This window comes from Bombus pyrosoma, linkage group LG11, assembly GCF_014825855.1.
Source record: "Bombus pyrosoma isolate SC7728 linkage group LG11, ASM1482585v1, whole genome shotgun sequence".
NCBI classification, from domain to species: Eukaryota; Metazoa; Arthropoda; class Insecta; order Hymenoptera; family Apidae; genus Bombus; species Bombus pyrosoma.
The window spans coordinates 14820120-14846809 of record NC_057780.1 but is presented as its reverse complement, the minus strand read 5'-3'; the positions used below and the strand labels follow the sequence as shown (position 1 = coordinate 14846809).

Below are 26690 nucleotides of genomic sequence, written 5' to 3'. Positions count from 1 at the left end.
GTCCCAGCGATTTTCACCAGTGGCTGAGAAATAATCCCGGTCCCACCATCTTTTTCCCTCTTGATATTTTTCTCTCTTTTTTCCTGTTTCGTGTTTCGCTCCTCTCCCTGTTTTAATTACAATTTGCACCAGCGCAACGATCTCCTCGCACGCTTCTCTTCAAATACACGTCGACGAAAAATATGAAAGTTCTCGAGATACAGATAGGCGATTTTTAATCAACAACTCGTAATTTCACTTTCTCAAGCTTCCTCTATCCTCGTAACCAAGACTGGGATCGTCCGACAGTACCACAGAAACATCCGGATGAACCAGAAATATGCTCTTACACGTCCCGACGATAGGTCGAACAAAGAGAGCCACGGATGCACACAGGGAATTCTATATTCGAAACAGAGAGACAGACAAACACTAAAGGACAGAGGGGCGGAAGAGAAAGAGACCGGCAGGGGGAGTGATATATCATGAGAGAACGAGAACTCTGCCGCAACCTCATTCTCCTTTCCGGCTGACGTGTTGAAAAGCTGTCACCCCTCTCCCCACTTCTCGCTCGTACACCATACGCCATACATACAGCATCCCCTCTGCGTCACCGTTTTCCCCCACCAAGTGGTGCACGGTTATCCCCACTACGCGACGTCGCGCCGTCACTCTCGATGACGTGTGTTTCAATGAATGAACCAGCGGTGGGGATAAGCGCACGCATACGTGCGTACGCTAGTACGAAGCGTACGCGTATTCCCTGTGGCTGCACGACCGCCTCTCTATGCGCCTGGCGATCACGCAGCGCGCCGCTTCCGCTTTGACTTTCTCAGGCTTCATTTCTTTTCTCATTTATTTTCTTCTTTTTTTTTTAATACTAATGTCTATGTTTTTTCGTGCAATTCTCTTTTTTTCTTTTCTTCTCGATAGCACAGAAATATAAGAGCGGATGTGAGAATAGATTAGCGAGAAGTTCTCGTAAATGATATGATAGCTTGAAAATTCCAAAGTAATAGTAACGGAAGAATAGTGTCTGCGGGTTATTCAATATCTGTTCACCGACTTATCCCGCTAGATATGGCGGAGATCACTGGCTGGTCGATCGGAAAACAACTCGAATACTAGGGTAGTTTTCATGTTTCTGTGTTTCGTATGCATCGTACCAATCGACTGCCCATTCAACGACATACATACACATGTATATATGCAATATATATACATCGCATGGATTCTGTATTCCGTACCGGAAACGAATTACAGTTTATCTGTAAAATCGATGGTATTCGGAATAAAAGAAAAAGAATACACGACTCGCTCGGAAAATCTGGTAATTTCCACATTTTAATCAAACCCGATAATTCGATCCACGTCGAGAGCGAAAATTCGCCGAGGCCAATTGAACACGTACACGCGAGCGATGAGAAAGGAGAATGAATAAAACCAGTGCAGAACGAGACAAATAAAAAAAGCGTGGAAAATCAGTGTGGGTTATTTTTCATGCTCCTTGTGTATGTTTTCTCCTCTTTTCTTATTCATTTATCGAAACTGACGTCGTTTCGAACAAATGTCTGCAATAACACGTGAGCACACATCGTCCCACGCTGCGCTGTCTGGAAAAATATTTATTGCCAGACCATTACGTATTTTAATATTTTACCATCGTAATTACCGCGTAAGAATTTTATTTCATTTTTTGCCACATTTTTATTTCTCGTCCTATATTTTGCAACCCTCGTTTTACCTCGTCTTCTCGCGCATACACGCTAAGAGTCTGACCCCGAAAAAATAACGACGGCCTGACGAGAAATAATGAAATAAAAAAGTCTTACATTTCATAAGTTATCGGACGGCTGGCCGGGAATTAGCGATCCTGGCCTTGCCACGGACACCGGATAAATTTCGTATTCATCGAGTTCGCCGGCCACCGACAGATTCGACGGAGAAAAGACGACCAAGTCGAGAAGCTCTCGTGCCGTGCAAAGAACCCGGAAATTTGCTGTCACCTGTCGCGAACTGGGATAAAACTTTGCTTAACGAAGACGATAATGCTGCTAATACCTTTCATGTATAATACCTTCATTTATCAAATGTAAACAAAATTGCAAAATTTCTCTTTAACGAACTTTTACCAAAGAACTAAGAGGTTTCTTTTACTAAGTATAGGTACCTGACACTTGAGTACAAATTTTCTTATAACATAACAAGATCATTCGTTTTCCTTTACGATGTACCTCCTATTTCGTAAACAATCGACTGCATGACTTCTTTTATTTTTCAACTTCAATCGAGCGGAGAGGAATTTATATTAGACTAAAAGGATACTGCGCGAAATCGTGCATTTGCCTCGTTTTATAATAACATTCGAGCAACGAAAATGTACTCTTAGACAGGGGCTACAACGGATCTGTTACAACGGACGGTCGTTTCGTACGAACGTAGGAGATACAGCCAGTGGTGGAACCAGGAGCCTTTGGAGGAAAGTCATAAAGGTACATAAATATATTGTTGAACCTTTTTTTACAAGATTTAAAATTGATTTATAATTTATATTAGGTTGTAATTTATACTATAATATCTCTGTCTGATACTATAGATTAAATAATCAAATTCAGATTAATTATGTATGTAACAATTTTTTAGAATATGATAATATTGATATTTTTATATCTTATTAGTCGCGAGGGGCAGCAGTGAAAGGACGCCCCCATCTTGATTCAGCACTGGCTACAGAGCAAGAACGTTGGCCTCTTGTCGCGTTATAACATTTTTTAACCCTTTTAGTGCCGAACAACGATATATTATTGTTATTAGCAACATTTGCGAAAAGTGCTAACGACGATATATCGTTGCGTATGCGATGGCATCTTACTATTCGCACTGCGAAAGAACTTTATCTCAAGATAAATTTATAAAACGTTATAAATGATTGAACTTCTCTGCAAAAGCCCTACGTGAGACGTTCCACAAATTAAAAAAATTGTTTATGGGTTTAACTTCTTTTTATATTTCGCGATAGTCGATACTGAGACTGTGTATACGCTAATGCCATAAGATAAAATTTCGACACGGGAGATTTGCTTGAGACCATAATCACAGGTTCTGGTAACACTGTTTAGAAAAAATATATCTCCTTATGTTTCGAAAATAAAATTTTTGATAATTGAGAATGCAGTATTTATACTTTATGCTATACTTTCTACATCAAACTATGATCAAACAATTATTTCTATTTGCAAATACTATTTATAAAAGAAATACTGATTTCTCCATCTTTCTTAATGATCTCGAATAAGTATTATTAGTATGATTTCCAACAAATATTGAAATACTATTGGCATTAATTCATTCCCCCCCTTTTTTGTAATATGTTCCTTTTTGAATTTTGTAAATATCATTCTTAACTTTTTTTATGTTTTTTTTCAACCCTTATCAAATTACATCAAATTAGTTCGGTATTCTTCGCTTAGGTACAATTCTTTCTGTTGGCACTAAAAGTGGTACAGTCAAAGAAGAAGTGTACAAGTTCAAAAGCAGATATAACACAAGAGTCAACAACCACCACAACCCATTAGTCACCCAACTACTTGACACGACGGATCAGACCCGCAGATTAGAAAGAAAATACCTTTCGGATCGAAGCATTAGATTCAACTAGTATCAAACATAATATAAATTATTATAATCCAAGTTACTGTACCACGCCAAATGAAGTTACTTAAAATTCTCAATGAGAATTGCTTGTAAATTGACGACCAAATAAAAAAAAAAACGAAACTAAAAGGGGTAAAGATGTGAAATGATTTCGGAGCACACCAAAATCTATAAAATAATTTTATTTTCGCAAATATTCAATACAAAAGCTTTTTGCAACAACAATAGTTTACAATAAATAAATTCGACAATTGTTGCAATCGGAACCACCAGCAAAACATTCTCTACAAAATGCGTGTGCACGTGACGCACGTCCTGCAAACATTCGTGTGGCCTGCTGTATTCACGGGTGTACAGAACGTGCATCAGAAAATCCAACGTCCGTTCTAGCATAAATACGTTGGAGGAAAAATAACGCAAGTTGCAATGCAATACTGACAGTGACGCGCGTTTCTCCTATGTGGGCTTCAATATACGGCAATATATTTCTACGACACACGTCACGCAACGGACGTCGTTCCAACGCTCGTGTGGCCCGGTCTTAGATCGTGTGCAGCGCAACAACGCAAAGTTTTGGAAGAGCATAAAAGTAACAAAAAAAAGCCTCTTATCCAACGCGGAGCCAACGCTTCGAACTTCCTAGGACTTAACGAACGTAACGCAACGAAAGGCGTTGAAGCATCCACACAGAAACATCTCCTGCCGCCCTTTTGTCGCGACTGTGGCTTTATTTCACTTGATTCAAGAATTCGTGAAACACGATGAAGAATGGAAAATAAGAAAGGACTCGACTTATCAATTTTCCTTTATGTATATTGAAAATGGAAAGTAATACAATTTGTATCTTTAATACAGACAAGTTTTTATTGATTAGATTGCTAAAAGTTTAAATTTGATGGATTCATACTTCTCATAAAATGTATCTTATCGTCTACTATCAGTCACATCGAAGAAAAATACTTTTCCTGCAAATCACGTAGGCATATTTCAGTGATAAGAAGATTTATCGCAGATGCTCATGCAACTCTTATAAATCTGGAATAATGACATCTCCCATTGCCTTAATTACATAAATATTTTGAAGAAAAAGAACTTAATTTAAATTTCGTGATATATGAAAAAACTTGATTTCATATGCACTGATATTTAAGGAAACGTTAGCGAAATTTAACGAGTGGATTTTTGAATATTTCAACCTGGAATACCATCTGTTTAATGACTGTGATAAATATCGTAAAGGTAACGTTTAATCGGCGATTACGGCGCAACGCAAACGTTGCATAATTACTCTGCGATATCCCGCCAACGAAAGTAGCACTTTAAGACGACTGGAAAAAGCGTTAATCGTACACGAAGCTGAATTATTTCGCAATCGAAGATCCAGATTATCGAGCCAGCGTTATTTTTCAATTCCATTGACGAAAACTTCGTTGAGTCTTCATCATACCGAAATGTAGTGAGCTATTTTTGTTAAAAATAGGAATTTCTTAATCTGGTTTAATCTTTTAATTTTAATTCATTCACGGATCAATATCTCGAATTTTAAGAAGACGAGAAAAATAATTCAATTTGAGCTTCGATATTTGGAAAACGAAAAAGGAAATAAAGGCAAAGAATGCGAATCAAACGCACGACTACGCAAGACAATTGGCACTCAGACCAATCATTAGACGGATCGAATTTCGCGAATACCTCTACAGCTCCATCAAATTCCAGTCATTCAGTTCGCGAATGAGCCATACGCACAACATCGACACCGCTAATTTATCGCGCCACTAATTTATCATTAGGGACTGGCCTACGATAAATCTGTCACGATCGATTTACGATAATGTTATCGCGACCCGAAATCGACGTCCACAAATTATGAACAGCTTCCTTCGTGTCTGTGTTTTCTTCGACCCACGACATCTTATATCTTTTAAGCTTATTTTATTTAAAATCTGAATAGCTTCAATCTTTTCAAATCAGAAAATTATCGGACAACGCAAATAACAAGGAGCTACCGTTGCTTAAAAATAGCTAAAATTATAGTATTTCGGGGTTGACCAGAAATAGAGAAAAGAAGCGATGAGAAAAATGGAAAAAGATGTAAGATCGAATTAGTTTCCACGTCCATTCAATTTATCCGCCATCGCAGAAGACGAACACCGACCGAACTATACGAAAAGTGATCTGAAATCGAACGAAGCCTTGATGCGATCGATCGAACACGGAAAAGGACCGAAAGAGACTTAAATGCACCACTAAATGTGGAGCAAGGCACGGAAATTCTCATCTTCGATTCAGTTCGTCGGAGTCTTTATTCCTGAAGGAAAATCGGACCAGGTTACGGTACGATGAAAGATAACTTACGAGAAAAGAGGGGAAAAAGAGGGAATAAAGGAAGATCTTTTTGAACGCAGATCACTCTAGAATTCGTCGCTCAAGAGAATTGTCTTCTATTATCCTACAATAGTCCAAAGATCTTAGAACGGACAATTTTCGCGATGTCTCATAGTCAAAGGTTAGAAAATGGCTGTAGGCGATGAAACTTTCCTTTCGAATAGTCTTTCACGAAGAATTTTGCACAATGGAGACAGTTTTGTCTTATAAAATCATGGTTCCATTAAAAGAGCGAAAGTGCAGACGCATTTGCGTGGTTGCACTCAGAAGCTGCGTCATATTACTCCAAGATGCTCCTCGATCGTTTACCTCTTGCTTTATCATACTTATTGCTACCAAGCTATTTTTTTAAGTGTAACGTACAGAGCATCGTGCTGGATTTTAACATAAAACCAATTGCTTCTTTTTCAAATTCGTTTTTCCAGTTATTCGAGGAGGCAGGGTAGAAGTTGATTTATTTTTCGAAAGCACCCCGTATACGGGTTGTAATGATAGACCGACAACCTGGAAAATCAGTTTTTCCCCACGTTGGCGAGCCGAAGAAGTCAAGAGCTCCTCCGGTTTATTGCATTGCAACGTGGCGAGGTCCCAAGAGTGCGCGATAAACTTGTTTTCGCCCTTAGTCCGTGAGATTCTAGCCTTATGTCTTTCGTTACCATGGAATATACTGGGTCGGAATGAGGCAACGATATAACTAAAGCTAAACAAAGAACCTTCTGTTATTTAAGATTTAGGGGAAATTCCTGACTTCATACTCTAGCGAATAGAACTCAGGTATGCAGCCACTTGAGAATAAACGCATTCTTCATAATCATCTATGTTACGAAGAAAAACAAACTAATATTTTCAATGTAAGATATCAGATGGTCATTTATCGCTAGGAATTTAATCGCGTTTCCCAAGGCAGATAATGGAATCGTTAAAAAATCGGCCATTTTTTTAGCCTCTCTGTAAGTAGTTCAAACACTTGTCTGCGTTGCGGTAAATCCAACCCGTCTAATTAGCGTGCTGCGTTACGTTGCCTGGGGACGCCTAATTTAAGTTTCCAGCCGCGCATTCGAAATCATCAGGCCGAGTCGCGACACGCGGCTTACCCGAGTGCTTCTACCCCCGTGCATATCTTCAGTATCAAAGTTGCAAACCAACTTAGCCTCGTTTGCTGCCCACGGATCGCCTAAACGGCGTACAAATTGCGCATGTTTCTTTTTATCCGGCGTACTCATTGACCAGAAGTGTTAGCGAACAGTTCGTGGACAGCTTGTGTACCTGCTGATCGTGTCCAAAATGGAAACTGCGAATAACTTGCAAGCAAAACAGAAACTTTAACTTTAGAAAGTACTGAAATCAGCATTTTATAATGTGTCGTGTCGTATAATCGAAGAAGATAGACAGAAAAGCTGATTTCGAATTGATTGAAGATCTTTCAAGAAATATATTGGGAAAGCTACTTTGCAATACGTACAGCGTGTAGGAAGAGCGAATGAATGTCGCAACAAAAAGGAAACTGATACGCGGCGACCGATATGTTCTCCTGAGAAATGAAACGTGCACGTCAAAGAACGATGCTTTTACTCCCAGGAGTAAAAATGCGAATCAGTCAAACGGAGATGACTTGACTTGCCAGGGCAAAGGTAACATGATTTCCAGAGCTAAGAATAAAGAGTTACGAGAATAATATTTGACGAATGTTCGTCACCTACAGGTCATTCTTTTTGCCAACACTATGTGTTTAGTAAATAATATTTTGTAAGCTTTCAAATAGTTTTTTGCTTTTCCTGAAAAACATGTTTGTCTTGTGTTACTTGCGAAATACATGTGCGAAATATTAAACGACGTTAAGGTCGTTACACGAGCACAAAAAGCCGAGTTATTTATGGAATAACCTAATAATAAGCACAGGGGCGACAGTACACCTGATCTAAATAGAAAACCACACAAAGATAACCTTGATAGAGAACGTGTTAATCGAGAGGAGCAACGAGCAAGCGGGAAATTCGAGAGCACCTGGAGCTCTTAATCGACCGAATGGGGATTAGAAGTTGAAGAGTCGATTATTGATCTTAACGCGAACTCTGCCCGGACTTTAGCACGTTGAACACGGCTCTTTCTTCTGCAGCGTTTCTCGCGTCTGTTCGCGATTTTCCTCACAGTCGACCTCGAAGGAACGCCAGAGAAGGAGGGGGAAAACTAAGCCGTGAGTTATTCCCGACGCAACGGCCGGTTTCATTAAAAGTACACCGGCCACAACTCTGATCTAATTACCGACGTACGGGAATTACGACGCGACTCAAACGGGGAGGGAAGACAAAAGAATAGCCGTGTAACGCCCACTTTCCGCTCTTTTCCCGCGTTTCCCCCTTCCAACACGTTCGCCTCAGGAAACGCAAGCCGCAGGCCGTTCGACCACGGGGTTAGGTTGAAATAGGATCCGCGGAAAAAAGTCCACCACCAAGGATTAGGCTCATCCTACTGACACGAAATAGGAACGAATCCTTTAATTTTAGCCAACAAAAGGACCTGCGCTTGCTAGCGCTCCTACACATCCGGAAATTTTTATTCTTCCACTGGCGTTTGTTTCAGAATTTCAGAATATTAGATTTCTGCCTAGAATTTCGGGTAGAAACAAACCGGACAAGTCGTGATTTCTACAGGTACCGCATGTGGTTTGCGGTAGTGGTAATATTGGAGCAGTCTTTTCACGTACAAAGAGAAAATTTCTATCTCTAACGTACGACAAGAAATCAGATGTAGTATAATATATTCGTTACTACACTTTGAGACTATCTCGTCGAAAAATTTATCCAATTTTTTAATAAAATAAAGTTTGATCCGACTATTTCCAAGGGACACCAGAACACCGCAACCAACCCTCCTGAAGCACCTTCAATTCCTCAGGATGCTTCTCTGTCGCGCCAAGATCGTTCAGCAATAGCGACAATAGCTATCCCAACGAAAGGGTGTTTCTGGACCGGGCAGAGTTCGGTGTTCAACTGGGATTAAAAAGGCTGATAGAGCCGATGGTGGAAACTTTGTCGATGGAGTCATCGTCCAGCGACGCACGACTCTCTTAAATTCAAATTAACCAGACGTAGTCTCATTAAAATACAATTATGGTCTCTTATATGATTCTAACTAGCAAGGATCTGAACTCTTCGATCAAGACATCACAGCCTCCACTTCTGTCGTCATCGAAATGAATTAAAAAAGAGATTTTGGAGAGAAAAATTGAATTTAATCGTCTTAAGGTAAGAATATGTATTTGATTCGTAGCCAAGCTTTCCTGCACCGTCGTCGCTGGGTTGTTACAAGGCTCGGAAAGCAAGAGCCTCGAGCCGCATATAAAATACAAGTTTACCACGGCAAACTGACGCGTTGAGATTTGAAACAATAACGAGGCTCGTTGTCTGGGTTGAAAGGTAACGGTAATCGTGTCCCATTCTTTCTTTGGGGCCTCTTTAAAAATTTATGGAATTCCTTTCCTACTCCCTGTCTCCCATGGGACCAGTGCCGGTTTTATTCACCTGAATGGCTCGGCCAACGTACCTCTCCCTCTCGTGTTCTGCTCTTTTCGTAAATTATACACTCGGTCATTACCAGCAGGCAAACAACCGGACGCGTACAATTCTTTCTTCGCGGCGTGTCTCGATCCAGATTTAATGGAGAAATAATTGATCCGATAGTTTGTTATTCGATTTACAAAGGAAAGAACGTTGTTCAGGCTTAATAAGTATCGGTAGGGTATACTGAACGTGATGTCGCGTCGGTGTTTCTTCGTTTCTGGGAACATTGGCCGCAATGCTTAACGAGATTAAATGCAGTCGATAGATATCGCTTCCGCGAGTATTCGGCTTTTCTTTGTCTTCTTTTTGTACTTTCTTCTTATAATTTTTTCTCTTTCAAAATCTTTTCTCAATTTACCAATAAAAATGATTAAATTTTTATATAGCAATAAATAATAATGCGAACCAATGTATAATATATTTTTTAACGAATATACAGATATTTTAAAAAGATCAGCGGATAAACTATACTTTCGTTGCATTTTCTTCAAATGTTACGTCTTGAAAATATATTTCTCAATTTTTGCGTTTGAATTCGATGAAATGACAAAGTTAGAACGACAGCAATACTAAAGTTACAGCGATAGCTAGTTCGTATCGTCTTTGGAACCGATTAAGAAAATCGTAGCAATTATCTGTTATCGGCTATCAGTTGTAACAACCGTGGGTAATCGACGCGGCCCGATACACACCCTGGTTTTTCTCGTTAAACAATTCTCAGGGAGATAAGGTTCTTGATGGCTCATCGATTCGCGGGAGAAAACAGTCGGCACAGTCTCGTTTTCCTAATGCAGCGAACAAAATGTTGCTGCGAAATATAAAAGAGATAAGCTCGCGGTTTTTGCGAAAGTATAGTTATGCTTATGCTTCGGTATAGCCACCTACTTATATATCTCCTTTCCGTGCCCTTCAGTTATGAATTATTCGTCGGTCCGATCTGCGGTATCCGACAATTTCCTCCACCGCTCCTGACCATCGATCCGCCGTAGATCCAGTTTAACCGATTTAAATGCTGACAAGGCATTTCGGCGGGAAAAATCGGGAATTCGTTTGGGGTAATTGACGAGAAGCATTTGTGATACCCTTGGACGATGCACGCGGTGGTATGAAGGAATTTGATCGCGGAAACGGAATAAAAGATGAAATAATATGCAAATTTAATCAGTGAAATCTAGGTTAATGCAAATTGAGTTGTGCGCTTTCTTCAGACTAGCGATTCCCAATCTTCTTTGAATTGTGATCTCTTTTGTAAGAGCTAAATAATCTGCACTTGCACAGCTTTTCTTAATTACTTACTAAAAGATATGGTTACTCCTCTAAAATTGCACATTTTTTCATCGGAAATGCCTCTGTCTTAAGTAATAATTCTATTATCTTTCTAAGCCATTTTGCCTAAACGTAAAAATACAAACAGTCGCGTCAATTTCGTGTTAGGAAGAGATAATCGAAATAATGCAACGTATGCGACAATAGTAGTAAACATGTCAAACACAGTTTCAATTTGCGAATTTATCAGATAGAATAAACTTTATTATCTGTAAACATAGATATTACACGACATATGATAATATCATGGAATATTAAAATAATGAACGTGGAATGCAAATCACATTTGTGAAACAACTCAAGAATCTACAAAACCTCCGTTCTGGATCGTTCTCTGTATACTCCCACCTTTCAAATCGACAATCGAATGAGCTTTACTCCAGTTCGTAAATATCGTCAAAAGAGAGAACTCAATTCAAAGTTGCTCAGAAACACTCTCTACACTCTGAACTTGCAGGTCGCTTCAATCAAACTATTTCTATTCTCACAAACACAGTATAAAAGAAGACGTTCTTTCGCGGGCACAAGATTCACGAAGAAAGAATGCAATTACATATCTGGTACGTTCGCTCCTCGACGCGGTGCATCAGTGACCAAACAATTCTTCATCACTGAAAGATGCGTCGATTCACGTCATTATATTACATCTAACGCGATAAGTAGTCAGTAGTCGATTTAATAATTCGAACGGCTCGATTAACTGGCGATACAACAGTCACACATGTGACAGTGATAACGTCATTTCCGCGGCGAACAATCACGACTGGTCAACGTTTCTGTCGGTTCTGAACGCTGAATATATCTCAACGGGGGCACGGAATCTATTCGCAGCTCGAAAAGGGGACACCCAACCGATTCAAAAGCACCGTCACGACCACTGATCATTCGATTACGAATTAAATGCACAGTTGTTCTGTGAAGCGATCGAACGATACTTTTCACTTCGCCCTTTCAGAGGGAGTCTTTTCACCGGCCCAGTGATTTCGGTCGATAGCCACGAGGGCACATATTGCTACATACAACTATATTTGCAGGAAGTTGCAAAAAGTTGCGGTAAAACTTTAGAAACGCTTCTTTCTTAGATCTTCTGCTTCTTTTTATAATATAAACATGCTTTAACAGTTTGATACCTACTTTTGGAAACACCATGTATACTTACCATATACTTCTGTCTCGCGAATCCAATCTTGAATAGCGAAGACCACGAATCGCTTTCTACTATCTTTGGTACATGCGTACCTACGATGCTACAGATAATTGAATTCTAGATCAAAGTTCTGTGTGCCTAGATGAGAACCGTGTCTTTCTAGAAACCTAATTACCAGTCTATGCACTGGAATGTTTAACATATTCGATACCTACCATGGAGAAAGGTAAGCGTTTTGGAAGTAGTTCTAGATTCAAGTGGTAAAATTAGATTAGTATCTGCTATACTCGAACGATACAGAGAGTAATATTCTCTATGGATTATCGTAACCCACCGAAAGTCCATGTAACAGGAGAGCGCGCGTTAACGGAGAAAAAGTGCTAATGGAAATCGTTGGAATTCTCTTCTGAAAGAACACAGCTCACATCCACGAGCATCGTGAAGCCATAAAGCGATTCTTCAGCCACTTTTCAGCCTCCCCGGAGAGCAAGCATTCTAGAGCGAGCAACATTGTTGCGCGAGTCTTGGTCCGTGCAATACCATAAATCTAAACTTCCGAGTGTTCTTTGCACATTGAAATATTTCTATTGAAAGTAGCAGGAAATCTGGCAAGCACGTGGTTGTATACAACGCCAGATGCGATAGACTATGCTGAAGCTTGTTTCAAACGGAACATTGTCACGTTTGCGATGCCATATCTTCCGCTAAAGGACATTAGACACGACTGCCCAAACCATACACGAGAATAAGACAGATTTTCTTCATTCTCGCGTATTGCCTTTCGTTTCGGAGCTGAAGTAGAAGCAGATGGAAATCGCAGTGGATCTATCTTCTAAGTATTCTTTCCGTCATAATGAGCAAAAGAAAGGTCGTAAAGTGATTCGAGAACCCATATCTGTAAAAAACCGCCACTTGTTGCCGGATTTTAATATATCTCTAGTATCCCCATAAAAATGTCCCGAACTATGGGTCACCTTGTTATTGGCCGTTTAAGCAACTTGTTGCGTTGCATTATTCGGGGAAACAGTAACAAGCTCTATCGGGTCGCGGCCGAACCGCGGTGTTCCAGTCAAGCACGCTTGCGGTTTATCGACATCCTCGGTGAATGCTGAAAGATTATCCTGTTTTGCTACCGTGACCGATGAATCTAGAGATGCAACGAAACCTCTGACTACTGCTCGACCGCACGCTCGCTTTTCAAGAAACTACACTTTTCACGATCTCCAGCGGATTATTCATCGTCGAACGATAAAGACAGGTGGGATCGTTCGTTACTTTCATCTGTGCAATTAGTCGGCTGAAGCTTATCGTATGTTCCTGACGAATGGTGAAAAACGCAGCAGAATTTGGATGCTGATATATACATATGTACGTATATACGTAGTTCGTACATAGTGTATATCTATGCTGTAGAACGATGCAATTTCGCCTCTTATCTAACCGGATATAAACAGAGACCGGGCAGTGTCGGCAAGCAAGGCTCCGCGAGATGCGTTCTGAGAGCGTAGAAGCAACTTACTTTGTAAGCTTTTATTACGAGTTTTCTTGCTAGTATAGTTGTTACAGCTTGGCGTCGTATTAATTCGTAGATATTCTTTCTAACGTAGCTTGTTCGTGTCGATGATCCGGTTGTGTTCGTGTTGATCATTATTTAACTTATATTGTGAATGGACAATATATGTGGCATCCATGAAATTGGTGTTTAATTAAATTAGAATTATTAAAACAATGGTTGATTAGCATCTGAAATCAATTAGTTGTATGCAAATTATATGCTAAATATGATATTATTCTCTAATTAGCTGCACCGTTATGTTACGATCATTTATCTGCTTAGAGTGAGAAATTAATAGGGAGGGGGGGGCGACGTCGAATTACGATAATCGTAAATCGACACCCATGTGAATAACGTAGCATTCTATCTGTTCTAATTATCATTGCAATGTCGATCGGCATATTATTTATATACTAATATAATGGTAATACATGTAACGTTATAAGATAACTGAAAATATATCTTTAATCTGGACGAATTAGTTCAAAGAGTAATCAGCATTAGCAGCATCCTGTCACTCTATGCTCTGGATAAGAAATTAAATCCTGCGCTTGCAAATGCAGGGTTAATTCGTGTTCTCACATTCAGGTCAATATATCTCGGACCAGCATGTGTGCGTCATCAAACGATGTCTCGAAATTTCCTTCTATCTGCATAAAAGAGACACCCACGATTTATGCACACACGAGAGAAAAGTATCGTACAATGAAATTAGATAATTTATACGATAACGAACAAAAGCATTGGCACGGATTAACTTTTCTCGCAAATCCTGTATAAATTCGTAAATATGGCTCTTTATTTTTTTTTGTTATAAAATATAACTCAAAAATTTTAAACAGTTACGATATTTATGCCTGTCCTTAGGTCACAATATAGTCAAGAATTACCCTTTTCCAGTTGTATCACCAATTACAAGATGTTCTATACCTATAAACTCCTTACCCCTTTTAACTTAAACATATGTAAATATATTACGTTGAATTATGTTATATGTACGTATATTATATTATGTTATATAAACTGAGTAAATAAGTTTTTTAAATTTAATAACTTATTAAAATATATCTAACATGAACGATGAAAACCACTATCCCTATTTGTGAGGGATGATAAAAAGAAAAATAAATTGATTTTATTAAAATAAACATATGTTCTCTATTCGATGTACTTTGTATTGAAGTGTTTGCTTCCTCACAAAAAAGTTGTACCCGCGAAATGGTTAATCCCTGTGAAGTTACAACCATGGCAAATTATATAAGACATGTATCTATTCGGAGTTAGGTCATAATTGACGTTCCATACGAACAAACCTTTCTGCTCCTCTGTACGTCAAGCGGTATCAGTAGATGGGTAATACCACTAACTGCTACAACGTATATCCTCAAAAGGTCCATAAGTCACGCCACTGAATGCTACCACTTTGAATTACGTTGGCAAGCGTGCGTTGGACGCGCGGCATCGAATATCGCGTACGCTTCAAAACAAAAACAATGCCCACGCCTATTCTCTCGAGAAATGCCATTGTACCGAAGTAACAAGTGCAATCCTGTCCACAATCGACTCGATCAAGGATTTTTTCCAAAAACCAATAATCGAACATAATAGCAGAAACAATAGTAGTCGCATCTATATGACAATCGGAAGACTCACTCGCGACGCCAATCATTTCCTACTACCTTGTCAATAGCTCCGATTCTTGATCGATATAAGTTACATCGACCGTTCGTAATTCGCGAGATCGAGTGTAAGCCATTTAGGAATGAAACTGATGAGCACCATATTTAATATCTGTAATCATTATACTTCATATTTCCTAGTTTTACAGCTACAACTTATCTTAGCAATTTGACTTGATCAATTTTATTTTTACGTGACTCAAATGTAATATCGCGTCGATATCTGCTTACGCATCATTAGATTAATTTACTTATTGATAAAGATGTCGATCCAAGATTCGTAGATATCGGTGAAAAATTCGAATGACTCAACGATCGTTGAACTAAATATACACTAGACAGATGTGAAATGTATGGTATTTTAACCATTAACTATTCGAAATGTATACTTTTTTTATATCCTAAAGTACTTTCACATTTATAATTACAGATAGGAATAAGATAAAAACGAGAATTAAACATAATCATGTACATATGCAACAGTAAAGTTGGATATCCATGGTAAACTAAAACAGTTTTGACGCGTTGTTTACCCGAATCTTTTACTTTTGGGCTACGCCGTTCTTATTTGGGATAAATTGTCTAAAAGTTAATAACTACCTTCCTATTGTGTAAATCGTATATATAAAGATACATAATTCCTAAAAAGATCAGTTTCTCTGAAATAGTCATATACCTTTACGATCTAGCGTTTATCAATGCTTTCTTCACGCAACAACGTTTACAGGTTAGAAAGCATAGTCTCGTTAATATTACAACAACCGGTTTTTGATATGTAGCTAAATATGTTAAACAATTTTAATTAGAATTAAAGTAATATGACGAAAATAAGTAACTACACGTAATCATTCTTTTATTTCGATAAAAATATCAATATTATCAATAACACTCACATATTTATTATTGCAGAAATGATTTATCTTTTAGACAAGCTTGATAGTTATAGTATCAAATACTTGTTTTAACGGCAGATGGTATCTGAAAAGCAACTAATCAACTTAACTACCAAAGACTAATTCACCGCTATATTCAAATCGCTCACCTTTTCTACGATATTTCCCACGCCGGAAGTCCCTCGTCACATTCCAAGAAGCTTCGTCGCACGACGTAATACACCGGCGACGAATCCGCAAATTCGTTCCCTCGGCCGGCCGATACGCGTCCCGTGTGTGTCATCCACCCTCTCTGTCCACCGCACGTTTTCTTCCACAACACTGTTTTTTCACGAACACGATTCAGCGCCGATATATTTATGATTCCTCTCTAAAAAGAGAGAAGATACGGTTACGTGGAAAGTTGAGTCGCACTGTCAACCGTGGTGACGATAATGCTCAATATCATCAAGAGCCTCAGGGGCAAACGTAGAAACGAGAGTGCCGGAATACTGAAAAATATTTTCTTCCCGTGGTAGGTAAGTATATCCTTTGTCACCGTCGGTCGAACAGTGATTTCATTCGGCACAAAAGGGAAATTACGCAAAAGAACCAACTATTCTGACTCACGCAGAAAAAATTGGACGAATAACACGGCACGTATTCGGCGTTGATAGTTCGACGAGAGCGTGCCGACTGGACGACAATAAAATCTCATGCCAGTAGACACCACCGCCGCCGCCGTTGCAGCCGAGATTTCCTCGCCGGGAAAAACACGCACACACACACAGTCAACCGTGTTCACAAGAACAAGAGAGAGACCCACGAACCTACCGGTGAATGCTGTCTCATACGCCGAAGAATCCACCGTGTGATAATACGTTCGATCGTAGTCGCTGATAGTGAAATCCTCCCGCACCAGGATCTTGTCTCAAGATTCCGAACATCTCCTGTATACACACTCTCCGTCGGATTCTTTCTCTCCTCGGGTTCCTCCCTGTCGTCTCTCTATCTTTATCTTTCTGTAAAAACAAATCTTTCGCGCTTTCTTTCTTCCTTTCTTTCCTTCTTTCCGTTGCAAGGCTTTGCTCTCGTTTACTACGGATTGAGTTGAAATCAATTCACACGAGTAACACCGATCAACTCAATGGCCCTTTGGAGATGTCCTAGCATCCTGGTACGGGCGTCGTTTCTGCAGCACGTCGTTCGTCTCTGTAGAATCAAATAGACGATTCCTCTGATTCGAGTTATTTGCTCGCGTCTTAAACGTCCGTGACAAAAGACCGAAATATATACGCACGGTACGCGGCCTTTCGAAGAAACGAAAGAATATACGGAGCACTGGCTACACTTTTTTTTCCTTGCCTGTAATTGTTAGACCCGTTCGCAATACGCTTTCGAACGATGCAGGCATGCAGTATAATTTTGTCGGGACTCGATCGTTCACGGAACACGATTTCGAGCGTGCACGTGCGGCAGAGTACGCAGAAACCGCAAGTTTTTTACGGACACATCCCCGACTTGTCTCCTCCTCGCCAACGCCTACACGATACACATTGCACGCAGCAACGACGCCCCTACACGCCGATGACAGTGGTTCTCAAACCGTTGCATCGTTCGCCACCGCGTGCCGATAGGTTGCGCGACGGAATTACATTCGTTCAATCTTGGAAATCGGTTCTTCCCTAGATTATAAGCCTCATTATTAGCGTGTTTTAAATTTTATTTCGTAACTGTAATGACAATTATAGTGCTTTTTAAATACACTAATCGAGTACGAAGCTATCGTTAAACTTATAATACTTTGTTTCGACAATATCTAGTATTATAAAAATAAGAAATTTTCTACATAGAGAAGAATGTGAAATTAGTACTAGGGAAATTATACATATACAGGGAATGCGACGTTGATAATGTTGTTTCACTTTACGGGCAACTTCAGTGTATTATTTTAAATAGGTAAAATATAGGCAAAATGAAATGAAATTTGTAGAAAAAGTAATAAATATTTATTAATACATCTGAGAAAACAACTTTTATACTAATTCATAAGCTTTTATAATACCGCAACAAAGATTTATAAGTTGTATATATTCACTTCCACCATCTAGCAACCTATAATTACATTCCTGAAAACAAAAGAAATAATATATAACACATACTGTTGCAAGTAATTTTATAATCTTACCCCCAGTCTATCTGCAATGAGAGTTTTCTGCTTATCTGTTAATTCATTGGAATATATAATTCTTTCACTGAGCTGCTCAATAACCTGTAGAAATTATTTAGATGTACAATATATATATCATTTTAACTTCTTTATTTTAACTATTCTTATCATTTTAACTACGCAATCGCTTTTGCTCGCGATCGGCCAATGACACTATGCGGAAGGCAAGTGTCGTACCGAAGAGGTTAATAAATAATTTATGTAATAAATAAAGCTCACTTGAGATGTAGCATATGCTTCTAACATAAATTGATCAATAAATTCCTCTGCCTTGCTATAATCTTTTGTCTTGCATACATTCATTAAATCATCCAACCATTTATCAGGTACAATCTACAATTATTTTATTATGCCAATAAAGCAATATTGTTTCTATTTGCTATTTAAAATAAGAACTGTACATTACCCCAATAATTTCAATGATATCATCAACAGTAATATCGATGCCTTTGCCTTTCAACCTTGTAATGGACTGCAAACACGTTATGGCGCGTCGTAAATCTCCACCCGAGGCTTCGACAATTTTTAGTAGAACAGGCTTTGTTGCCTTCAAGTCCTCCTCTTTACATATATATTCTAATCTTTCAACAATTTTATCTTCTCCCAATGGTTTAAATCTGAATTTTGTACAACGAGAAGTCAAAGGTTCTATGATTCTTGATATATAGTTACAAATTAAACAAAACCGGGTACTATGAGATTCTTTTTCCATAGTACGACGAAGTGCAGCTTGTGCAGCATTGGTCATACTATCTGCCTCGTCTAAGATAATAATTTTGAATGGTGGACAACCTTTCCCACTAAAACAGAAATATTACTATTATACCAAATTCTCATTTAATGTATTTACAATTTTTTGTACATGATGTGCCTCAGATTGTGCCTTTATCATAGAAATTACAAGAACCATATAGAGAACTATTAAAGATAAACATTAATTCTTGTCTGCTTCTGATACAGAACCAAAAATTTAAAACTTCATAATATTCTTGTACAACCTGTTCAAAGCATATTCATTTTTAGTTGGCAATAAGAGTTGCAAACTTCCTCTTTTGTAACTCCTGATTACAACTATATTCTTTAAATAGTCTATATACATTGCTCTATTGTAATTCTCAGACCTTTTACTAATCATCATTGGCTTAAGACTAATGTTATATGATGATGAACATACTCATCTCTCATACCACCTGCTGTAAGTTGTGCAAAAGATTTGATTTTATCTCTTACAACTTGGATACCTCTTTCATCAGAAGCATTTAATTCCAATAGTCTTTCTTTGTAGAGGCTACCAAATAATTGTCTAGCCGCGGCTAGTATAGTACTTGTTTTACCAGTACCAGGTGGGCCATAAAATAATAGATTTGGAAAATCTCCACCTGTTAAACATTGTCGCAATACTTCTACCACTTCTGCCTGTTCAACAACGTCTTCTACAGTTCTTGGTCGGCTATAAAAGTAACAAAATCTTAAAATTGACCAAATCAATGCAATTTAGGTTATATTAGTAAACTATTACTATTTCTCAACCCATGGCGTTGCAGAACCAGTATGTTCTTCCTTCGAACGTGAAGTTGAAGCCTTTTTAGGCTCACCAGGCCCTAATTTGCCAGTTTTTAGAAATGCCTGCATAATTCTTTTATCTTGAACTTTCTCAAAGAAATAATCTTAAGAAATAAAACAGGATTTGTTCCCGCACATTTTGTATCTAAATACTATTGTACCAACATTACGACCAAAAGTTTCTAAAATAAGTTATTCTCATTCTAACTACATATACGTTGTTACTACAGAAATTTCAATTGTTTACAATGATATTTTTAATTATCATTGATTTCATTAACTTTTCGCAACATGATTATAAATATTTAATATATCATGCAAATTGCAAAAACATATATTTAAGAAATTTGAACGATTGTTCGACTTCGTTATCGAATGCAAATACTGTCCTAGTTCCAAATATCTGTTAGATTAGCAACTACTTACATTCGTTACAAAACGAACAAATTTACCATTTATTCATCGTACCAATGTTGTAAATAAAGGGGTGAATTGGCTGTATTAGTTAATTACACATATGATAGACAAAAACAAGAATTTTCTTAGAATCGTTTAATCATAATTGCTACACGAATTATGTATTCGATACTATAACTCGGTTCATTGACTTTATTTTTGTTAAATATTCGTACTGCTCATGTCGAAAACAGTTTAAAAAATTAGAATCAATAATTGTAATATTCAATCCGTGATCATCGAATACGCGTAAAAGTTCAATTATCGCGTAAAATGGAGTATCAAAATCGATTATGTATGAAAAAATACTTAATTTACACAATGGATTTGATGCGGTTTAGTATACATTAAATGAATACCGGCCAACAGCATATTTCTTATGTGAACGAATTTTTTGTTTAAACATGTGATATTTTTTCTTGACGTTCTTTCAAGCTGTATATATAAATGATGATGTTCTGGATTGTTTCTCTGATAGCAATTATTTTGCATTTCAGTTCTGCACAAACTAGTATGTATTTCATACAGCAGAAACATATAACTCTATAAGAACTCTGTAAGAAATATTTCTAATTTAAATTTCTTGTTTTCATAGAACCTGAATCACAAGGTTATTGTGCACCATACAATGGTAAGATTTGTAAGAAATATTTAACTGGAATTGGAAAAGTATGGTTCAATGATTCCAATGATAATCCTGGAGGATGGTTGAATGAACGTATCACAACTAATTTATGGGAGGAATTGATACAACGTCTTGTTGAACCATGTCGTTCAGCTGCAGAGGTAATTAATTAATGATATATTAAATTAATAAAGATATAAAGGTATAAAGAGGTATGAAAGGAATATTTAATCATTTTAGAAAATGCTATGTATGTATGCTTTTCCACAATGTCACAACTCAGTTGGTCTACCATTATGTTATGAAGACTGCATGGCAGTACGTCATCAATTCTGTTTCAATGACTGGGCAATGATAGAGGATAACAAACAGAGAGATATTTATATCAGATCAAGAGGACATTTCACATTACCAGATTGTGAATCACTGCCAAAAGTAGTTAAAGGAAACACAACCTGTTCTCATATTCATTTGACTGATATGAATGAAGAACTTGTCACATGTAAAGCAAACTTAAAGTGTTTTCAGAAGTTATTAAATATCTGTATCTTTAACGTTTTAATCATATTTTATTTCAGATGATTGTGTTGAGGGCAATGGTAGGTTTTACATGGGCAAAGTAAATAAAACAAGATTAGGTTTGGATTGTCAGTCATGGAATGCACAAGTGCCACATAGTCATGATAGACCACCAGATGTCTTCCCTCAAATTCGTTATGGAGAGAATTATTGCAGAAATGCAGGTGGAGAAGAACCAATGCCATGGTGTTTTACTATGGATCCTCATATAAGATGGCAACATTGTGATATTCCTATGTGTGGTATGCATTTAATATTTTATACAATGTAATAAGATATAAGTAATTGAATGCATCCTTTTTCAATCCTTAACCCTTTCACACTCAATGCCATATATACACAACATTATACTTTGACAAATTATTCACTAACTAAATATAGAGAAATATATTTGTTCTTATGTTAATGCATTATATCTTGTTTACAAAAATATTAAAAAACATGAATTTCTACCTTTTACTATTAAAAGTTTCTACTAATAATAATTAATAAAAAGAATTTTTCCTACAGCCCAAAAAACATTTGATCCTAAAAAGGTTAATGCAGATAATGTGACAAGTAAAGTTTTGGAAATTGATCCTAAAGACCTAGTAATGGACACATTATTTACTCCAAAGTTTATATTGATATTATCTTCATTAGTATTTGTAATTATAGCTGGAAGTTTATTATCCATTATTTTAAGTCATAGACTTCATAAAAGACATCAAGGATATAACCCTACAGATAATCAGGTATATTAAAAATGAGTAACTTCTATTGACTGTATTACTAAATTAACATGATCTGAAAATGTAATGCCCAGAAAAATATTGCTGAGTCTGGTATTCAAAATCATTACAATATCTATAACCAAAATAATAATAATGTATATGTATATTTTGTGTTACATTTATATATAATTTCCAGTATGTCGGTATTGATTTAGATAAATTACCGAGCAACGATGCATACCACAAAACGACTGCACAACTTAATCCGAAATTGGAGAAACTCGAATTTCCAAGAAATAATATCATTTACGTTCGAGATTTAGGACAAGGCGCTTTTGGTAGAGTATTCCAAGCAAAAGCGCCTGGTCTCGTTCCCGGTGAAGAATTCACCAATGTTGCTGTAAAGATGTTAAAAGAAGAAGCGTCGGATGATCTTCTCAAGGATTTCGAACGAGAAGCATGTCTTCTCGCCGAATTTGATCACCCAAATATCGTCAAATTATTAGGTGTATGCGCATTAGGTCGACCAATGTGTCTCCTTTTCGAGTACATGGGTCGTGGTGATTTGAATGAATTTCTACGATCTTGCTCGCCAGGAAATTATATCATCCGAAGCCTAGAAAAGGACGAACATTTTACAGATTCTCGTCTATCACATATGGATTTGATTAATATTGCGCTTCAAGTAGCATCCGGAATGGTGTACTTGTCGGATCGAAAATTCGTTCATCGAGATCTTGCAACAAGAAATTGTTTGATCAATGACCAAATGATCGTAAAGATAGCAGATTTCGGCCTATCGCAAAAAATCTATTTACAAGATTATTACAAGGGTGATGAACAAGATGCTATTCCAGTTAGATGGATGCCTTTAGAAAGTATATTGTACAATAAGTATACTGTCGAGTCTGATGTGTGGGCGTTCGCGGTGTGCTTATGGGAAATATTTAGTTTTGCGCTTCAGCCTTATTACGGAATGACGCACGAAGAAGTTGTAAAATACATTAAAGAGGGCAATGTACTTCAATGCCCTGAAAATACTCCACCTGCTGTATACGATCTAATGAAGCTCTGTTGGAACAGGAGACCATCGGATAGACCTACTTTCAGAACAATTTATAACACCCTTGATACTATAAAATACAATCTGGAAGCAGAAAATAAGTCGGACAGTGTACCATTGCGTATTCACGTTTGAGCCTGATAATAATTTGTCTCTGAAAGGAATTCAATAATTCATATAATTATGAAGTAAGTGATATTTATGGAAAGGTAAAAGTAAGTAAGTGGTAAATTATACTACATGTTACACACAACTGCCTTTGTTATGTTTGTTATGTAGCCTTATTAAATTAATTGATCAAAATATTTATGAAAGATGTGTTAATAGTAACACGTATTGGCTACTATTATGTTTACAAGAGTGATTGCACAAATGCATTAAGTTAAACCAGAAAAATATTTTTATTTGATTTATACCCAATTCTTGTAAATATACATATACACTACTAAATCAATTGTTTTCTACAAAATGAAAAATTTCAAATTTTGCTCGATCATGTTTACAATTACTAAACTTAAATGCTGTTTAAAGTAATTATCATAATACTTTTTTAGATTATAAAGCTGCTAACAATTTATTTATTACTAATTTATTTAAACTTATATCGAAACTAAAGAACTGAAGACTGGTATGTACGAAGAACACATATATGTAATCAAGATACTGTATAAGTGTTCCAAAATAATTTTCCACACATACAAATTTCAATCTTCAATTTGCGTTCTGCCTATTGTGATTTCACGCATTCCGTCAACGAATTTTACAATAATATAACATGTTTCTAACTGCCATTAAAAGATGAAATATACATAACAGTCCAATCTAATGCTAAGAATAAAACACAACAATACAAAGATTTCAGTGGTAGTACTACCATTATAGAATATTTATTATATAAGTAATCAGAATCCAAAACTCAATGTGTTTTTTCGAAGTAAATAATAGATTAATTTGTGTGTTGCTATTAATATTAACTTGTTTCTATTTGCAAAAAGTTAGAAATATGCTTATAAAAAGATACGGTATTGCTGTTAACTCTTCTTAAAAGATTTCATAAAATTTTCTTATAAAAATATAAGAATAATGCTTAAAATGTTTGTTTAATATTCTACCAAAAAGAAAACTTAGTTTTAAGTGATAAAGGTTCAATAATTATATTGTAAGAATAGTGGATTTTTTGCATTATATTTCATTTTGACATAATTATGAACATACAAATTTATATAATTATTTGTATAAATTTTTAATGCTTGTTATTTCTATGATTAAAATTCTAGAGATTGATGATACATTTTTTAACTAACATAATTTTTATACTATCTGTGAATATAAAGACACTTTTATCTTTTCCTCTACTTCTTCTTGGTACATTTTTATGAGGAATTGAAGAAGAATGTACTAGTTGACCTGATGATTATGGCTATATGCATACATATTTATATGTGTAATTGTATGTACTAGATATATTTGCAATGCTTTTTTTTACTTCTTCAGATCAGAAATATCTTTAGAGACATACATTATGTTATAGAAAACAGACGAACTTTCCTATATATAAATATATATACAGCAAATAGAAAAATAATAATGTTTTGCTAAAGCCTAAGACAGATAATACTGAATTTATATAACTATGTGAACAATTCGGCTAGAAAAAAATGGGTTTATATTTAGCAACGTTATATGTAAACTGTCCTTAATTGTTAGATGTTAGATCGTTGCTGTACCAAAAAACATAGCCTATTTAATGTACGAAAAATAATATCATTAAAAGCTATTATGACAAATGTTATAGTAAGAAGATAAAAAACATTAAGTGAGTGTATACTGTGCAACTGTTATACATAAGATTTGAAAGTAAATCATTACTATGGTGTAAACGGTATTTAAATGAATGTTTTACTCATAACACGATTATTTCAATATATTATTAAACGCAAAAAGTTGTCATAAATGGAGTAAAACTTAGATCGAACTTTTTTAACAATTGCACTTTACTTTTATTTCAACTTTTTTTGATATAATTTAATTTTTTTCTACTAATATTAGAGCTATCTAGTGTTATTGTTTATCAATGTAGTTGCATTCCAATAGATGTGTCACTTATCAGTATTTTCACAAGGATCTGTATGTATATGTTGCAAAGAGCATATTCATTTGTGAATGTTCTATCCTATGCTTAAGTACATAGATATGTAAACTAATGAATGTCATTGTCCAGTTGATTTCTCAAAGCAATTAATTAACTCATTTGGTTGAGCATTAACAAATATGATATACTATATGCAGAAAGTGTGAATGCAATGTTCAAATGCTCTTCCACAAATCTTTTTATATATGACTTTTATATTGTGAAGAAAAGACAAAAGAACTTTTACCAAGTCTGTGCTCTTACATCTGTGTATTTGTATTCTGTATAAGTAGAGTTGTACGTGATATAATATTACGATAATACGTACACAATACGTATTGTCTACGACCAAGAAACTTCTGGTATTATATACTTCGTTGAGTTCAGATGTGTTATTGACAATGGTAGACTCTATTCTGAATTTTATGTACAACAAACTAATCTAATCTGTAAAAACATAGAGATTCCTCGATACTCTATTTTAAACTTTTAATGAAATTCATACATGTGCAAAAAATAATCCAAAGTTGCATCTTATTTTATTGTAAAGAATCATGTTTAACTAAAGAGCTAGTAAAGATTGTGTGCTTTATACTGTGAATATCGAGGAATTATCAATGAAATACTACGAACATGTTGAAGAAGAACTGCTATGAAACTTTTACTGATGTACAACTTTTACAAGGAATAAACAACCAATTTCATATATTCCATGGCCTTTTTTTTTCTTTATTTCCATGAAGAATACAACATCGGGATGACAAATTATAAAACCAAGTACATTGCTCCATAAATATATTTCCGCAAATATATTTTTCTCAATAAATTAATGTCAAATCATCATTATGTATATAAAAAGCAGATATTTATATTCTATTATACAGTTAACATTCTTAAAACTACCTTACACATGAAATGTCTTATGTAGGCGATATAATAGTCATGTATATCTGCATTGCATATATGTATATCTAGTATGTATACTATTATTTGAAAATAATCCATATGTTCTAATAAGATGTTTCGAAATCTATACGTTTTTCTCATGGAATAATGTTCATAAAATTAGGAACAATAATTTGTTGCTTTATAGAAGAACATGTTTCGAAATTTATACGTTTTTCTCATAGAATAATGTTCATAAAATTAGAAACAATAATTTGTTGCTTTATA

The 26690-nt window shown here is 36.3% G+C and overlaps 3 protein-coding genes across 8 annotated transcripts in view; 1 reads left to right on the top strand and 2 right to left on the bottom strand.

Annotated features, from left to right (window-relative positions):
* LOC122572813 (catenin delta-2) overlaps positions 1 to 17998 on the bottom strand; it is a 52837-nt gene extending 34839 nt beyond the window's left edge. For 5 of the 6 annotated variants that reach the window (XM_043738299.1, XM_043738300.1, XM_043738301.1 and 2 more), the window contains exon 1: positions 16328 to 16794. The gene's annotated coding sequence lies outside the window, so the exon portion shown is untranslated. Of the gene's footprint in view, positions 1 to 16327; positions 16795 to 16991 lie in introns of those variants that run through there. The other variant, XM_043738298.1, reaches the window with a different exon arrangement.
* A 145-nt stretch (positions 17999 to 18143) lies between these two features.
* Positions 18144 to 20116, bottom strand: LOC122572817 (replication factor C subunit 4). Its single transcript, XM_043738308.1, has 6 exons — positions 19907 to 20116; positions 19562 to 19837; positions 18794 to 19187; positions 18607 to 18720; positions 18346 to 18429; positions 18144 to 18286 (listed from the first exon to the last, which is right to left on the bottom strand). Exons 1-6 carry the CDS (start codon positions 20017 to 20019, stop codon positions 18194 to 18196), a joined length of 1074 nt encoding a protein of 357 aa, XP_043594243.1. The 5' UTR covers positions 20020 to 20116; the 3' UTR covers positions 18144 to 18193.
* Positions 20117 to 20224: 108 nt separating this feature from the next.
* On the top strand, positions 20225 to 26225 carry LOC122572814 (tyrosine-protein kinase transmembrane receptor Ror2). The gene is made up of 6 exons (XM_043738304.1): positions 20225 to 20917; positions 21002 to 21192; positions 21272 to 21533; positions 21610 to 21852; positions 22121 to 22344; positions 22520 to 26225. The coding sequence occupies exons 1-6, from the start codon at positions 20854 to 20856 to the stop codon at positions 23519 to 23521; spliced, it is 1986 nt and encodes a 661-aa protein (XP_043594239.1). The 5' UTR covers positions 20225 to 20853; the 3' UTR covers positions 23522 to 26225.
* The last annotated feature ends 465 nt before the right edge of the window (positions 26226 to 26690 follow it).

Bases quoted from the DNA above. Each gene is read 5' to 3' on its own strand.
- LOC122572817 (XM_043738308.1), bottom strand. From the start codon at position 20,019: ATGCAGGCATTTCTAAAAACTGGCAAATTAGGGCCTGGTGAGCCTAAA. The intron at 19,838-19,906 runs GTAATAGTTTAC...TTACTTTTATAG, and splicing joins ACGCCATGGGTTGAGAAATA to CCGACCAAGAACTGTAGAAG. The intron at 18,287-18,345 runs GTAAGATTATAA...TTTTGTTTTCAG, and splicing joins TCATTGCAGATAGACTGGGG to GAATGTAATTATAGGTTGCT.
- LOC122572814 (XM_043738304.1), top strand. From the start codon at position 20,854: ATGATGATGTTCTGGATTGTTTCTCTGATAGCAATTATTTTGCATTTC. The intron at 20,918-21,001 runs GTATGTATTTCA...TTGTTTTCATAG, and splicing joins TTTCAGTTCTGCACAAACTA to AACCTGAATCACAAGGTTAT. The intron at 21,193-21,271 runs GTAATTAATTAA...TAATCATTTTAG, and splicing joins CATGTCGTTCAGCTGCAGAG to AAAATGCTATGTATGTATGC.